Source organism: Rana temporaria, chromosome 4, assembly GCF_905171775.1.
Source record: "Rana temporaria chromosome 4, aRanTem1.1, whole genome shotgun sequence".
In the NCBI taxonomy this organism is placed as follows: Eukaryota; Metazoa; Chordata; class Amphibia; order Anura; family Ranidae; genus Rana; species Rana temporaria.
The window spans coordinates 459,761,034-459,778,986 of NC_053492.1; the positions used below are offsets into that span (position 1 = coordinate 459,761,034).

General features: G+C 45.9%; 1 protein-coding gene across 2 annotated transcripts in view; it reads left to right on the top strand.

The window, feature by feature from the left end:
- Window positions 1-15,036, top strand: part of C4H2orf73 (chromosome 4 C2orf73 homolog) — a 44,816-nt gene extending 29,780 nt beyond the window's left edge. For both annotated transcript variants that reach the window (XM_040351643.1, XM_040351644.1), the window contains exons 4-5: window positions 8,328-8,443; window positions 14,484-15,036. In XM_040351643.1, coding sequence (XP_040207577.1) covers window positions 8,328-8,443; window positions 14,484-14,843 — 476 coding nt within the window. In that variant the 3' untranslated portion in view covers window positions 14,844-15,036. The remainder of the gene's footprint in view (window positions 1-8,327; window positions 8,444-14,483) is intronic.
- The last annotated feature ends 2,917 nt before the right edge of the window (window positions 15,037-17,953 follow it).

The following is a 17,953-nucleotide window of genomic DNA, read 5'->3' on the forward strand; positions in this document are numbered from 1 at the left end:
ATTCCAGCAGATAAAAATTTGTAGACATGTCTACAAATCTATCCGCTTGAATTGGCTCCCGCGGATCGATCCGGTGGTCTGTACAGACTCACCGGATCGATCCGTCCGAACCCATCCCTCGCATGCGTCGTAATGATTCGACGCATGCATGGATATCCTTATATGACAGTGTCGCGCACGTCGCCACGTCATCATCGCGGCGACGGCGCAACACGTCACCGCGATGGGAATTCGGCGCGGATTTCAATCCGATGGTGTGTACACTCCATCGGATTAAAATCCGCAGAGGATTTATCCGCGGATACGGTCCGGCGGACCGTATCCGCGGATCAATTCTATCGTGTGTACCAGGCCTAAGCGTATGCTCAAACAGAGATACGCTTAAACATATCTAAGATACGACGGCTTGCGCCGTCATATCTTAGATTGCAATTTTTTGGATGGCCGCTAGGTGGCGCTTCCATTGCGGCCGGCGTAGATTATGTAAATGAGCTTCTACGTCGATTCACGAACGTATGCCCGGCCGCCGCAGTCGCTTTACGCCGATTCCGTAAGGCCTTAGGCGGCCTAAAGTTATTCCACCTATGAGGTGGAATAACAATGTTAAAGTATGGCCGCCGTTCCCGCCGCGAGGTTCGAATTTTTTACGTCGTTTGCGTAAGTCGTCCGCGAATCGGGAGTTACGTCGTTTACGTCCACGTCAAAATCAATAGGCCCGTACGGCGTACTTGGCCACAATGCGCTCTGGGAAATGTAGGCGTCCGGCGCATGCGCAGTGTAAAAAAACGTCAAAAACGTGAGGTCAAGCCTCATTACCATTAAACACGCCCCCCCAACCCATTTGAATTAGGCGCCCTTACGCCCGCCGTGTTTACACTACGCCGCCCTAAGTAAGGAGGTAAGTGCTTTCAGAATCATGTACTTTCCTCTCTTACTTAAGGCGGCGTAGTGTAAACACGCTAGGCTACGCCGCCGCAACTTTGCACCGTTCTATGTGAATCTACCAAAATGTTTTAACAAGTCAAAGAAAAGACTGATTTGACCAGTTTTAGTGAAACCAATTGTTTATTGATTAAATTGCTTATATATTGCATTGTCTTTGAAGGTCCTCATTTATGCAGGTCAGCATTTATCAACCTTGGTACCCTGTAAAAGTATGCAAAATCTTGAGGCACCCCAGTCTAAAATCTGAGCCTTGAATGATGCACACAACCGCCTTGATTTCACATCAAAAGCCCTCCTACACATCTCCTATCACATAAGAGGTCATCAATCATGTAGGGCTCCCCCATTTACATCAGAGTCTGCCCTTCATGTCGGTGTCCCCCACCAAATCAGAGACCTCTATCACAGAGCCCACAAGTCACATAGCCACCCAATCACTAGACCTGTGCACACTGAAATATTTTGTTTCGAGAATTTCGATTTTGTCCGAAAAATTCATGTATTTAGTTACTCCCGAAATTCGTTTTTTTTTATTTTGTTTCGTTAACTAGTTGCCGACCAGCCGCCGTCGTTTTACGGCGGCAGGTCGGCTCCCCTGCGCGAGAGCCCGTAACAATAATGGCGGCTCTCGCACAGGCCACTAGGGGCGCGTGCGCGCTCTCCCCCGACTCCCGTGTGCGTGCCCGGCGGGCACGATCGCCGCCGGGCACACGCGATCGCTCGTTACAGGGCAAGGATCGGGAGCTGTGTGTGTACACACACAGCTCCCGGTTCTGTCAGGGAGAGAAATGCTGATCTTCTGTTCATACAATGTATGAACAGAAGATCAGTCATTTCCCCTAGTGAGGCCACCCCCCCTATAGTTAGAACACACCCAGGGAACATACTTAACCCCTTCCCCGCCCCCTAGTGTTAACCCCTTCACTGACAGTGGCATTTTTATAGTAATCCAATGCATTTTTATAGCACTGATTGCTATAAAAATGCCAATGGTCCCAAAACTGTGTTCCGAAGTGTCCGCCATAATGTCGCAGTACCGGAAAAAAAATCACTGATCGCCGCCATTACTAGTAAAAAAAAAAGCCATAAAAATACCCCCTATTTTGTAAACGCTATAAATTTTGCGCAAACCAATCAATAAACGCTTATTGCGATTTTTTTTTTTTTTTTTTTTTTTTTACGAAAAATATGTAGAAGAATACGTATCGGCCTAAACTGAGGAAAAACATTTTTTTTATATATTTTTGGGGGGTATTTATTATAGCAAAAAGTAAAAAATATAATTTTTTTTCGAAATTGTCGCTCTATTTTTGTTTATAGCGCAAAAACTAAAAACCGCAGAGGTGATCAAATACCACCAAAAGAAAGCTCTATTTGTGGGAAAAAAAGGACGCCAATTTTGTTTGGGAGCCACGTCACACGACGGCGCAATTGTCAGTTAAAGCGACGCAGTGCCGAATCGCAAAAAATGCTCTGGTCTTTGACCAGCAATATGGTCCGAGGGTTAAGTGGTTAAAAAATGCATTCATCCAAAAATCCGAATGAAGGTCAAATCTGTCATTGAAGGCTTATGGTGTTGTCGAATGTTCTAACGAACATTCGGCTAAATGTTCGGCTAAACTGTACGATGCCACAATTATACATTTACGGTCGAATGTTCCTCCTACAATCTATAGAAGAATTCTAATGTTGTATGACACTAGTAATATTTATATTTATAAATTATTATTACTAGTTAACCAACATTCGAATTCTTCTATAGCCTATGGGCCGAGTATTTGACCGGAAATGTACGATCGCGGCGTCGTACAGTTTACAGTAGCTGCTCTTCTTAGAACTTTAGACAGACACCATAAGCCTTCAATGACAGATTCAACGTTTGTATGTTTTTCTCTGCTTCGTCGAATCTTCGTCATTCATGTCGAATGGTCTACTCCAACAATGTCTCTATAATGTCAAATCGTTTCTCTCTATGTAGAATAATCTCTAATAGAGTTAGGTTAGGCACATTCGACCGTAGATTCGATAGACACAGATTGCTATTGTCAGCGTCATGTCGAATCTCTTATCTATATCGAACTGTTGTAGTAAAGCATTTTTTTATGTCGGATCTTTTGGATTTCGGATTCTCTGCATTAGTTTTGTTATCGTTTGTTAAAACGATAACAAAAATACCTGAAATTCAGACAAAAACGAATGCACATGTCTACCAATCACACAGTCCCCTCTTCACCTCACAGACCTATACCTTTTGGCAGAGGTTGGGAGGTGGAGGCAGGACTGTCTTAATGTGAGGGGGGCCCCTTCACTTTCCCCAAAGCAGCTGGTCCATGATGGCACTGAGAGTGATGGATACACAGGTGAGGCAGGCTGGCAGCTGCTGTGCAGAACGATACCCATTATTTCAAAGCCAGCATGGAGGGGCAGGTCGGAGCGCCAGTGATGCTCTGACCCCGCCCCATGCAGCTTGAATGCTCGGGGCTCGAAAGCTGCGGGCTAGGAGCTGGAGTGGGAGCTGCTGAGTCGGCAGCACTGAGAGCTGACCTGCGGAAGTAGCATTGTGGATGGTGTCATGGTGAGCCCAGCTGTCCAGCACTGTTTGCACCAAAAGGCTTGGAATGCCCGGAGGGATTCTCCTTTCTCCGTCCCTCCTTCTGCCTGCTTGATTGGTATAGGTGAGTGCAGTGCTGGAGGTAGGCACAGAGCCAAAAGTTTACATTGTATCTCCACAATGGAATGGAAAAGGGGGTACTACATGGATGGAATAATGGTGCTGGGGGATATCAAGGGTGTATGGGGGAAAACGATGCTGAGGGGGGATCTGGGGTGTATAGGGGGTAGCAATGCTTGGGGTAAGTAAACAAACGCAAGCTGCAGCAAATAATATCAGAACAAATACTACAAAAGAAAAAACTGCGCTAAACAATAAATAAATTAACATCAATAAAGATCAAAAGATCAGAGGCAGCAATTAAATGAGATAAACACAGATAACATACTATAAATAAAAAATAAATAAAAAATTGCGCCAATGGAAAAACAGCTGGCCAGTAATAAATACACAAAGGAAAGTCTTTTCTGACCCCTATGGTGATTGAATAATAGGGGTACAGAAAATAAAAGTCCCAAATATGTAGAGTGGATTGTATCAAAACCCACAAACAAGATATGACAGCACCACCGTGAATGACAATTTCTTGTGAGGAAACCACCACCGAACGGAAAACCGCTTACCAGAGCAACCAGATTCAAAAGCATGTATGTAAAACTCCATCCACGGACTGGGACACCGGATAGTCAAAGCTCCAATGGGCAGGTATCCATGAATAAGTTCACTTGCTCAAAAGTAAAGGTCCTCGGTACAAAGGTATGGAAAGAAACGGACCATAGTGTGATTCCGTAAACATTTATTAAAAAAAGCACAAAGGAAAAAATATACTCACAAACACGTAGTGTTTTCAAGCGTTTCAAACAAATGCCAGCCCGCACTAAAGGAGCCCTTCTCCTCCTGTTGAGCGTGGTGACGTCAGTGTATGCTTGGGGTAGCTTGGGTGGCTTTAGTGTTAGAGGTATCAGGGATGTACAGAGACCACGGTATAGGGGGTAATATGGATGTAGTGCTGCATTTTATTGGTATATCATATTGAATACAAAATAAGGGATATGGGAAGTGGTAGAGACATAATGCATACACCCCCACACAGGTTTAATTGGATGGACTGGTGTCTTTATTCAACCTTACCTACTAATACATAAAATGGAATCATAGTGCTGGGGGATATCAAGTGTGTATGGGGGAAAACAATGCTGAGGGGAGATCTGGGGTGTATAGGGGGTAGCAATGCTTGGGGTAGCTTGGGTGGCTTTAGTGTTAGAGGTATCAGGGCTATAGAGAGATCACAGTGTAGGGGGTAATAGGCATATAGTGGGGTCACAATACAAGGAATATCTTATGTTATATGGTTACAGTGCTGGGGGGAATATCTAGGGTGTAGAGGGGGTCAGAGTGCTGGGGGGATATTTGGGGTATAGAGGGGTCAGAGTGCTGAGGGGATATTTGGGGTTTAGAGGGGTCAGAGTGCTGGGGGGAAATGTAGGGCATCGAGGGGCCAGAGCATTACTTTGCCAGGGGCCCATGATGCTATTAAGACGGCCCTGGGTGGAGGAGGTCTAGGGGGTCACCATAGCAACAAATGAAGCAATGGGTCCAGCCCCTAGATTGTTATTGGTTGTGCTGGTGGCCAACCCACTCCTACCTTGGCAACTCACGACCTGATCCAGGGCAAACTAGGTCCCGTGCTTTCAACACCCCAGGGGAACCCAGAAGACACCCCAGGGTGCCATAGCAAAAACAATGATCCGGCTATAATCACTTTTATAATCTTAAAGACATTTTGTAGCTTCTCCAAGTCAGTTCTTCAGTTCCAATGAGTGTCATGAAAATACCCCCACAGGTAGGCCTCACCCCTTATTCCAGTCACTGAGGAATGGGCCAAGACAAATGTTGATTGTCCAAGAACAGGAAGGGGGTTGGAAATGTTGTGGAACCATCCTGTACTAGCTACATAATCCCTTGCTTGGTGTGAGGAAGTTTTTATACCCAGTGTTTTACAGATATAGGGCCAGATTCACAGTGGACTTACGACGGCGTATCTCCACGTACGTCGTCGTAAGTCCGAATGTGAGCCGTCGTATCTATGCGCCTGATTCTTAGAATCAGTTACGCATAGATTTGGTCAAGATACGAGCGGCGTAAGTCTCCTACGCCGTCGTATCTTGGGTGCATATTTACGCTGGCCGCAAGGGGCGCTTCCGTAGATTTACGCGTTGAATATGTAAATTAGGTAGATACGCCGATTCACGAACGTACTTGCGCCCGCTACACCGTTTACGTTGGGCTTACGTCCAGCGTAAAGTTACCCCTGCTATATGAGGCGCAGCCAATGCAAAGTATGGACTTTGGCAAGCGTATCTTTTTATGTTGTTTACCTAAGTCGTACATGAATGGGGCTGTGCGTAGGTTACGTTCACGTCACAGACATTGGGCCTGGCGTATCTTATGGAGTAAATTCAACGTGATACTGAGCATGGGCGCGCATGTGCCGTTCGTTAGGCGCGTCATTTACGTGGGGTCACGATTCATTTACATACAACACGCCCCCTACCAGCCTATTTTGAATTAGGCGGACTTACGCCGGCCAATTTATACTACGCCGCCGCAACTTACGGAGCAAGTGCTTTGTGAATACTGCACTTGCCTGTCCAAGTTGCGGAGGCGTAGCGTAAATAGGATACGCTACGCCCGCACAAAGATACGGCCAGACACGTGAATCTGGCCCATTGCATACAGCTTCCTGTACAAATAATGACAGGCTTTACGCCGCTAACCGCACATCTGAGCATTTAAATGCATACAGGTATGGATGATCACCCCTGGACGCAAACTGCCGGAGAGCACATTCATCCCTGTACCCAACTAAATGCTTGCTTGTGTGGTTACCAGTGTCTCCGCATACAGACCAAAAAACATACAGTCAAGGTATCTGTCTTTCTATCCAAATCAGCTCTGAAGTATATGGGCCAGATTCACATAGGTTAGCTGATCTTTAGATCCACGTAACCTATGTGATTTAAGATCCGCCGCCGCAATTTTTTAAAGCAAATGCTAATTCACAAAGCACTTACCTCAAAACTTGCGGCGGCGTATCTTAAATCCCCCGGCGGAATTCAAAATCCGCGGCTAGGGGGAGTGTAGTATTTAAATCAGGCGCGTCCCCGCGCCGATTTAACTGCGCATGCGCCGTCCGCGAATTTTCCCGGCGTGCATTGCTCCCAATGACGTCGCTAGGACGTTATTGGTTTCGGCGTGAGCATAACTTGCGTCCAGCGCTTTTGTGAATCGACGTACGCAAACGACGTAAAATTTCAAAATTTGATGCGGGAACGATGGCCATACTTAACATTGGCTGCGCCTCATAGAAGCAGGGGTAACTATACGCCGGAAAAAGCCGAACGCAAACGACGTAACAAAAAAGCGCCGGGCGGTCGTTTGTTTCGGAATCGGCGTATCTCCTCATTTGCATAATTGTCGCGTAAATAAACCAAAACGCCACCTAGCAGCCGGCCTGGAATTGCAGCCTAAGATCCGACAGTGTAACACAGTTACACCTGTCGGATCTTAGGCATATCTATGCGTAACTGATTCTATGAATCAGTCGCATAGATACGACCGACGAAACTCAGAGATACGACGGTGTATCAGGAGATACACCGTTGTATCACTATGTGAATCTGGCCCTATGAGTGCATTAGACTGTAAGCTCAGGGGCTAGGACTTATGTGGATGGGCTTAACATACTTTGCAAAGGGCTAATACATTGACAATAACTTTGCCTTTCGCTTTTCACAAATGGTTTTAGTAGACATGAAATGCCAGTAATTTGTACTATACATTAGAATATACTGTATAGAGTGGTGGCTGTTAGATAAGATATAAATAAGAGGGTGACGAGTTCAGGAACTTGTTGGCTGCTGTAGATATTATATGCTCCATAATACTAAACCCGCAATCTATGTATAGAAAGAGCTTTGGGGACTCGCATCTAGGAAACATGACCGTTGTCATCGGTTAACCGATGAAGCTGACTGATGGTCTGATGTGCCTACGCACCATCGGTTAATGAACTGATCGTGTCAGAATACGGTGACGTAAAACACAACGACGTGCTGAAAAAAACGAAGTTCAATGCTTCCAAGCATGCGTCAAATTGATTCTGAGCATGCGCGGGTTTTTAACCGATGCTTTTGCATACTAACGATCGGTTTTGACCTATCGGTTAGGCATCCATCGGTTTAATTTTAAAGCAAGTTCTCTTTTTTTTGACCGAAGGATAACTGACCGATGGGGCCCACACACAATCGGTTTGGACCGATGAAAAGGTCCTTCAGTCCATTTTCATCGGTTTTGACCGATCGTGTGTACGCGGCCTCAGACTGCTGGTTGCTTATTGTAAATCATCCCAACCATTCAGCTACAAGCCTTCCCTCAGCGCTCCACCAACCAAAGGATGCAGGCTCCAGGACAGTCCATGATCTACCAACATCAATAGCAAACATACAAAGATGGGGCTGCCCAACTATCAGAAATCCAAAATACATTTATTGATGTCATCCAACGCAGCGAAAGTTCACCTGCTCCTGTTATGCATTTCATTCAATCAACAGCTTATCAATGCTTCTTATGACACATGCGTTGTTTTGCTCTACAACGCACTGGTTGTATTACTGAGCTTCGTTCTATGTTTATTTTATGTTGTTTTTTTATCTGGCTGTTTTAAGTACTCTTTATCTGAAAATATCTCTATTTTGTATCCATTTTATAGCTCCACTTGCATCTCCTAGAGGTAGAAATCGGTTGCCCAAACTCTTCCAGGAAGGGATTTCTTTCTTACATCAATATGATTCACGATTAACACCCAATGAACCTATTCGAGGCAAGGTGAGTCTGTGCAAAGTTCTTCTAGTTAGTACAATAATCCTTAGCCCTTTGGTCTTCCCTTGCAGTAAGTTGCTAACGTTTTTTTTTTTTAACTAATGGGAATTTTTTTGTGTGAAAATTGTGTTATCCATCTGACCACTTGTTTATTGCCCCCGGAACACCGTGGGAGTTGGGTATAAGCACAGCTTTACAAGGCAATACAACAGGATACGTCAGCCCCTTGTTGATTTTAGCAGCATAGGCTCTTGCGTTAATATTTTGTTTGTACAGCAAGAGTGCATTCACTTAAAACGTAGGAGCTCTGGCTGTTTTATAGAGAAGGCAGGCTTGTAACCTTGTGTCAGCTTTAAGTGACTTGCATGAGGTCAAGACTCCTCAGACACTATAAAATGAAGATTTGAGCAATTGGTGCAGCACGGGCACAGTAGGGTGTCTAATGAGTTCTTGGTGAACCTTTGATACTGGTGAAGCGCTACCCCCGGAGGAGCCGCTGATTAGATTTGGGATTGGCGTATTTAAAGTGGAGCTCCACCCTAAAGTGGAACTCACGCTGATCTGAACCCTCCCCCCTCCGTTGTCACATTTGACACCTTTCAGGGGGGAGGGGGGGTGCAGATACCTGTCTAAAGACAGGTATTTGCACCCACTTCCGGCCACACAGTTTCAGGTTTTCTGCGGACAGGACGTCACCCCCCCCCCCCCGTTGTGCTCTGGGAACACTCGGCTCCCAGAGCACAGCGGGAGCCAATCAGCGGCGCAGTGCAACTCGCGCATGCGCCGTAGGGAACTGGGTAGTGAAGCCGGAACGCTTCACTTCCTGGTTCCCTCACTGAGGATGGCGGGGGGAGCAGCAGAGTGACGGACGATCGCTCGTCCTCTGCTGCGGACGGCGCTGGACTCCAGGACAGGTAAGTGTCCTAATATTAAAAGTCAGCAGCTGCAGTATTTGTAGCTGCTGGCTTTTAATAATTTTTTTTTAGTGGCACATCCACTTTAAGTTACCTCTATACTGTGTCTAGGGGTGATGGTAGTGTTGAGAACAATAATAGAATGTCCAGGACCGTTGGTTGACGTTTTCAATGCTTTATTCTCCGGTCGAACACGACCAACATATAAACTTGAGGTAGACAGGATAGGTTGGTGAAGGAAGAGCAACTTCGCAGAATCAGGCTATGGATAGTAAAGGAAGTCCTGCCCGCTGTAATTGTATTCGTCTACGTCGCTACTCCAGCCGGAGTGGGTAAAGTGCCCCTGGACAGACCTTTCTCACAGGCCTGGCAGCCAGAGCGCCACTTTAAGCTTCTGGGAGGAACAAGTCTCTGCCATCGACTTGGCTCTAATTAAATTAAGATGTTAGATGAGGCCTCTGCCACAGGCCATCGTTCCCGCGTTTATTTTGAATTTTTCTATTTTTTTTGCGTAATTCGTCCGTAAATCGGGATGGACGTAATTCACGTCTATGTTAAAAAAAATGACGTCCTTGCGACGTCATTTAGCGCAATGCATGGCGGGAAATTTAGGGACGGCGCATGCGCAGTTCATTCGGCGTGGGGACGCGCTTCATTTAAATGAAACACGCCCCCTAATCGCCGATTTGAATTACAGTATAAGTATAAAAGTATAAAAGCAAAGTGTAAAGAAATAGAAAATAAAAAAGGGGGGGGGCATCAACTAAGGACAGGGGGGCTTTAGGTAACATCACACATTCCCCAAGGAGAAGGGGCAGTACTTAGGAGGCTCACTCTACTTGGAAATCCATGGTTTCCAGAATTTGTCAAATTTCCAAGGACACCCACGATTGATAAACGTTAACTTGTAAAGGGATAGCGCAGCATCAATAATGGCCTTTCCAGGACGATATAGTAGGGAGGGTGGGGGATGACCATTTACAGAGAATTTTCTTCTTGGCAAAAAAATAAGAAATAAGTAAGCGATCAACAATTTACTTTGATGGGATCTCTGAGCATCATCAGGGATCCCAAGCAGGGCCTCCTCCGGAGACACTGGGACCAATAACTGAAGCCTAAGGTTAATCATGTTAAAAATTTCCGACCAAAAGTCTTGGATCTCAGGCCACTCCCAGAACATGTGAAAATAGGAACCCAATTGAGTCTGACAGTGAGGGTTTCTATCTGGGCACTTTTTGTGTATTCTCACTGGGGTATAGAATAATATACTTGATACAAAAATTTGGTCTGGATCAATTTATCTCTGGAGGAGATCACCAACTTAGGGGATTGCTCAAGACAGTCCTCCCTGTCAAAGGAGGAAATGTCCTCTCTCCATAAATCCCACAGATTCTAAATTTTAGGAGAATCAGTAATGAGCAGGGTCCTGTATAGTAAGCACACTGATCGTTAAATTTTTTATCATTCAGCTCCCTGACTTACCATGTGCAGAGGCGTTGCTAGGGGGGTGCGGTCCGCACCGGGTGACACCCGCTAGAGGGGTGACACCATCCCGTTTTTTTTTTTGTTTTTTGTTTTTTTTAGCTGACATGCTCAGCCTGCCCTGTGCAATCCCAGCCTGCCCTGTACCACCCCAGCCTGCTCTGTGCCACCCCAGCCTGCCCTGTACCACCCCAGACTGCCCTGTATCACCCAGCCTGCCCTGTACCACCCCAGCCTGCCCTGTACCACCCCGAACAGCCCTATACCACCCCAGCCTGCCCTGTACTCCCCCAAACAGCCCTGTACCACCCCAGCCTGCCCTGTACCACCCAGCCTGCCCTGTGCCACCACAGCCTGCCCTGTGCCACCACAGCCTGCCCTGTATCACCCCAAACTTTCCCATGCCACCCTAACTTTCCCTGTGCCACCCTAACTTGCCCTGTACCACCCCAATCTGCCCTATGCCACCATAACTTGCCCTATACCACCCCAACCTGCCCAATGCCACCCTAACTTGCCCTGTACCACTCCAACCTTTCCCATGCCATCCCAACTTGCCCTATGCCACCCTAACTTGCACTATACCACCCCAACCTGCCCTATACCACCCTAACTTGTCCTATACTACCCCAACCTGCCCTATGCAACCCTAACTTGCCCTATACCACCCCAAACTACCCTATATAACCCCAACATGCCCTATACCACCTTAACCTGTCCTATACCACCCCACTACACCAACCTGCCACTATACCACTCTATACTACCCTAACCTGCCACTATACTGCCCTATACTATCATTTACAGGGGCTGGTTTGGGGTGCGCCCCGTGCCCGTGCGCTGCCTGCTTGGTGCTGGGCAGCCTAGACAGAGGGGGGGGGTGACACCATGTTTTACCGCACCGGGTGACACCAACCCTAGTGATGCCACTGACCATGTGTACCCAGCAAAAGATGACCTCTAGACTGATCTTTGTGCCAGTGTGCCTGGAGTGTGCTCTGTGTGTCCTGACAGCCTCAGCATTAGTGAGAGAGAATTCTGGTCACCATCATTATCTGTTCTGCTGCTATCAGTAGGAGTGCAGTGACTGTGTTTTAATCATCATCAACCAACGGACCTCTCGGGGGTAGCGCTATATTGGCAATATGCAATGCCCTGGTAAACAGTTTTTCAAAATTTCCTGTACGAACATTTAACCACTTCAGCCCTGGACCATTTGGCAGGCCAAAGACCAGAGCACTTTTTGCGATTTGGCACTGCGTCGCTTTAACTGACAATTGCGTGGTCGTGCGACGTGGCTCCCAAACAAATATGACGTCCTTTTTTTCCCACAAATAGAGCTTTATTTTGGTGGTATTTGATCATCTCTGCGGTTTTTATTTTTTGGTGCTATAAACAAAAATAGAGAGATTATTTTGAAAAAAAAAAGCATTTTTTTTTACTATAATAAATATCCCCAAAAAATATATACATTTTTTTTCCCCCAGTTTAGGCCGAACTCATTCTTCTACATATTTTTGGTAGAAAAAAAACAATTGCAATAAGCGTTTATTGATTGTTTTGCACAAAAGTTATAGCGTCTACAAAATAGGAGATAGTTTTATGGCATTTTTATTAATAATTTTTTTTTCGTGAGCGAGACATTAATGGCGGACACATCAGACACTTTTGGCGCTATTTTGGGACTATTCACTTTATTTATACAGCGATCAGTGCGATTACTGTGTAAATGTGACTGGCATTGAAGGGGTTAACCACTAGAAAGGGGTTAAGTGTGTCCTAAGGAATGATTCTAACTGATGAGAGGGAGCAGACGATCAGTGACCTGTCACTAGGAAGAACGGGGAGATGTTGTGTTTACACTGACATCTCCACATTCTTTAGCTCCGTGCCCCCCGATCGCGGGACACCTGTGGGCACGATCACCGAGTTTGTGGCGCACGTGCGACCACAGGGCAACAAATTTAAAGGGTCGTACATGTATGCCCATTTGCCTGTCCGTGCCATTCTGTCGACGTAAAGGTTTATACGGCGAGCGGTTAAGGAAAATTACACTGGTGTATGGCCTGCTTTTCCCACCCAGGGTTGCCAACTGCCAATAAATTTACTGACAGTTTGAAAAAATCTGTGATTTTTTTTACAACTGCGAGTAAATATCAGGGGCTGGTAATTTTATGCTGTGTTGACTTTTTAAGTGTAAATCAAACAAATTGGTTTGTTATAGGTATTGTCAGTGTTTCCATATCATGTTTATACTGTTCAAATATTCACTGGCCTAGATTCAAGAAGCAATTGCGTCTGCGTAACCATAGTTACGCAGCGCAATTGCTTACTTGCGCCGGCGTTACGAATGCTCCTGATTCAGGAACCTCGTTACGCCGACGGCAGCCTAAGATATGACAGACATAAGGCTCTTATGCCAGTCATATCGTAGGCTGCATTCTTACGTTGGCCGCTAGGGGGCGTTCCCGTTGTGGTCAGCGTATAGTATGCAAATTGCATACTAACGCCGATTCACAACCCTACGCAAGCCCTGCGTACGCAGTTTACGTCGTTTGCGTACGTCGGGTTTCGCGTAAGGCTGCCCCTTCTAATAGCAGGGGCAGCCAATGCTACATATACCCGTCGTTCCCGCGTCGCAAAATTTGAAATTTACGTTGTTTGCGTAAGTGGATCGTGAATGGCGCTGGACGCCATTCACGTTCACTTTGAAGCAAATGACGTCCTTGCGACGTCATTTGCCGCAATGCACGTCGGGAAAGTTTCCCGACGGAGCATGCGCGCTACGGTCGGCGCAGGAACGCGCCTAATTTAAATGATTCCCGCCCCCTACGGGATCATTTACATTAGGCGCCCTTACGCCGGGCATTTTTGAGGAGCGCCCACGCAAATTACGTGGCTACTGCTTCGTGAATGAAGCGTAGCGCAGTTAGTTTGCGGGGGCGCAGGGCAAAAACGGGACGCTGCGCCTCTGTAAGGAGTGCGCAGCGGTACCGGAATCTACCACACTGTGTTTAGTTTTCAATAGGAATTCTGTAATTTCTCAGTTTGGCAATAAAAAATATGCGCTCCGTCAGTAAATTTTCTATGTTTTGTGCAGTATCCCATTTTACGTAACTGTGGGAAATGGTCTCAACATTCACCAAACCCAAGTGCAATATAAATAGGCCCAGAGGTCCCATAGGTCCCTAGTGCAGCTGCACAGTCTGCACAAATGGTATGTCCGCCCCTGCCGGAGAAAGTAGAATGCGTATTGTACAAACATTCTGAAGAACAGCCTATCACAGTTTAGTTCCAAGTTCTGACTTTCTCCCAATATAGTGGCACAATTAGACATAGGCAGGTCGTTATATCGCCACTTTTAGCTCTCGAACCTCGGCCTAGTGGCAGCCAACAGTGAGGCACACAAACAGTTGGGTATCTTCCAGCCCAGAGCTGCACTGTCTATCATGGGTCCTCAAACTACGGCCCTCCAGTTGTTCAGGAACTACAATTCCCATCATGCCTAGTCATGTCAGTGAATGTTAGAGTCTTGCAATGCCTCATGGGATGTGTAGTTCCACAACAGCTGGAGGGCCGTAGTTTGAAGATCCATAGTCTACATACTTGCTTTTTTCCTGGCTAATATCAGCTCTGTTTCCTTTTTTCAGCGTCATGGAGGATTTGTGTGGAGAGAGATAAAAACAGAGAGTGGTCCAGGCATTCCTCAGGGAACAAGGCCAGTCCTAAATGCCATAGGGTCGCATGCACTCCAACAGCCACAAACAGAAAGAGGAAATGCGGCGGAAAGCAGTATGACCTCACCCAATCCCTGCCTGCATGGTTCCCAACAGATGTTGGATTCTGAAGCTCACTTATCAAAAACAGAACTGAGGGAGGCAGCCAAGACCAATCCCAACATGACAGCCAAAGAACAGAACAGCTCAAGCCGTTCTCAGACATCCAGAAGAAAGGCGCTCGCTCCCATTGGTGGATTCGTGTCCAACCAGCCCAGTGTGAACCCCAAGTGAGCAGGCCAGGGAGTGTTAATGCTGCTCGTCCAGACGCCTCCCGATTATTATTTCCAGCTTATAACCTCAACTCTTGTGTGGATTGCTGACAGTAAATATCATCTGGTGCCAAATATAAATTGTAACAGAATTACGTAATTGCTGATTCTTTGATTTCATTTTTGAAATTGAATTCTTATAAAAAAAAAAAAAACTTTAAAAAGGGAGCGAGAAATTTAAAATAAGAAAAATCTTTGAAATGGCAATTATTATATCTGCTGAATAAGCCACATTGATTGAATATTGATCTTTTACTTTTAAACTTTCATATATTGTTCAATCCCAAGACATGCTGGTAGGTAATTGGATCTTGTCTAAATCGGTCCTAGTATGTGTATGTATTAATGTGAGTTCGGGACCTTAGATTGTAATAGGTAGATTCAGTAAGAGTTAGGCCGACTTATCAGTAGATAAGTCGACCTAACTCAGAATCTACGCCGACTTATGTTTAAGCGTATGCTCAAACAGAGATACGCTTAAGAATATCTAACATAAGACGGCTTGCGCCGTCCTATCTTAGGTTGCAGTTTTTTGGATGGTCGCTAGGTGGCGCTTCCATTGCGGTCGGCGTAGAATATGTAAATGAGTTGATACGCCGATTCACGAACGTACGCCCGGCCGCCGCAGTAGTTTTACGCCGTTTCCGTAAGGCATTAGCAGGCCTAAAGTTATTCCATCTATTAGGTGGAATAACAATGTTAAAGTATGGCCGCCGTTCCCGCCGCGAGATTCGAATTTTTAACGTCGTTTGCGTAAGTCGTCCGCGAATCGGGATTTACGTCGCTTACGTCCACGTCAAAATCAATAGGCTCATACGGCGTACTTAGCCGCAATGCACACTGGGAAATGTAGGCGCCCGGCGCATGCGCAGTTAAAATAAAACGTAAAAAACGTGAGGTCAAGCCTCATTACCATTAAACACGCCCCCCTTCCACACATTTGAATTTGGCGCCTTTACGCCCGCCCGCTTTAGGCTACGCCGCCGTATATTAGCAGGCATGTACATTGAGAATCATGTACTTGCCTAGCTAACTTACGGCGGCGTAGCCTAAACACGCTAGGCTACGCCGCCGTAACTATAGGCTTCTCTACCTGAATCTACCTACAAGTTCCTTGAGGGCAGGGATGTGAATGTACAATGTAAATGTAAAGCGCTGTGTAAATTGACAGTTCTATATAAGTACCTGAAATAAAGAAATGGACTGTTTCCATTACCAAATTTTTATTTTGAAGGCCATGCTTCAGGGCTGTCATGATTATCCTTCCTCTTGCATCCTTATCCTTGAATCCTTATCATTGCTCTTGCATCCTTATCCTTGAATCCTTATCATTGCTCTTGCATCCTTATCCTTGAATCCTTATCATTGCTCTTGCATCCTTATCCTTGAATCCTTATCATTGCTCTTGCATCCTTATCCTTGAATCCTTATCATTGCTCTTGCATCCTTATCCTTGAATCCTTATCATTGCTCTTGCATCCTTATCCTTGAATCCTTATCATTGCTCTTGCATCCTTATCCTTGAATCCTTATCATTGCTCTTGCATCCTTATCCTTGAATCCTTATCATTGCTCTTGCATCCTTATCTTTAAATCGGAGGTTCACCTAAATAACATTTTTCTCAGAACAACGCCTGCGCCGTATAGAACCGACTAGCAGATCTGCATGTTCGGCTTCTTTCGGAAACGCTGTGACTCGGACGCGCCTACGCAATACGGGGGGCGGGGCCTTATCCGCCGGGGGGAGGTTTTGCTGAAAAGACGTCAATCATCTGGGCGACCTCCCAGGTGACATGCCTCCTCAGCTTGGAAACGCCTACTCCCGCGGGGAGAAGTACCCGGAAGCCGGAATGAAAAGATAGATTATAAGGTATGTACAGCGTAAAAAAAAATTGCGGACTGTACATGTTAGAAGTCTAAAGAAGTTGCTCTGAGAAAAATTTTATTTGGGTGAACCTCCGCCTTACTGTAAATCCTTATCAGTGGCTGCCGCTCTATTCTCCTGGCCCCTAATCTACAAGTACGGTGCTGGATGCATGGATTTCAATGTTTTTTGTTTAAGCACGTGATTAGAGCCTAATGCAGCGTGCACACAACCTTTATTCATGTCATGGAAAAAAAATGTTTTTCCCAACTTTATTTGTCGTGATTCCTCTCAAGCCTGCCTTGCATAGACACGATCATGAAAAAAAAAGCCCACCCAGTTGTGTAACAATAGCAAATTATTGTCTTCCTGGGTCTCCTCCCGGCCAATCAGGAAGTGGGTCCTGAGATCTGATTGGGCTAGAGGAGAAGAGACCATATTGGCCGCCAAGGAGGAGATGCAGGGGGAAGCCACCAAAGCTGCCCGGGACCTAGATGGGGTAAGTGTGGGGCTGGTAAGCGGACGTGTGAGCGAAAAATGGGGGGGTTGTGTGTTGTATTGCCAATCAACCCGAGCAACGGGGAAGGGGGATTTTGATTGATGGACGGACCAAACGGGGATGGTTTGAGCTTCGACTCACGGACCGATCGAATGGGTGGGGGGTGTCAGGTGGTTTGTTTGCCCCCCCCCCCAAAAAAATTCGAGCACCAGTCGCTACTGATCCTTATCATTGCTCTTGCATCCTTATCATTGCTCTTGCATGCTTAGCCTCATCCTCCTTACTCTTGTATCCTTATTCTTATCTTTGCATTCTAACTTTTTTTTCTAGTTTGTGAGTCACTGAAGCAATACATGTATGCAGCAACTGATGTGGCAAGACACTTGACCTGCATAGTGGTTCCAGGTCAGCAACTCAGTAAGGGGTAAAGCAAGGATAAAGATGACAACTCAGGAAGTTGCACCTTGCTGTCCTCTTTCTAGAAATGCTAGTTGCCTGGATATGCTGAAGTTTATCTAATGCCAAACCTTTTTTATTTTGAATAGGCCAGGGAATGGTTAAAATACATGGAATTGCAATATTTTGCACGTTAACCTTGCTGTATTAAAGCGATACTAAACACGCACTAATTATTTTAATTAAAAAAAAAAAAGTACCTTTTTACTAATCGATATAGAGCTATCACAAGACCCAGCTCTCTCCCAGCCTG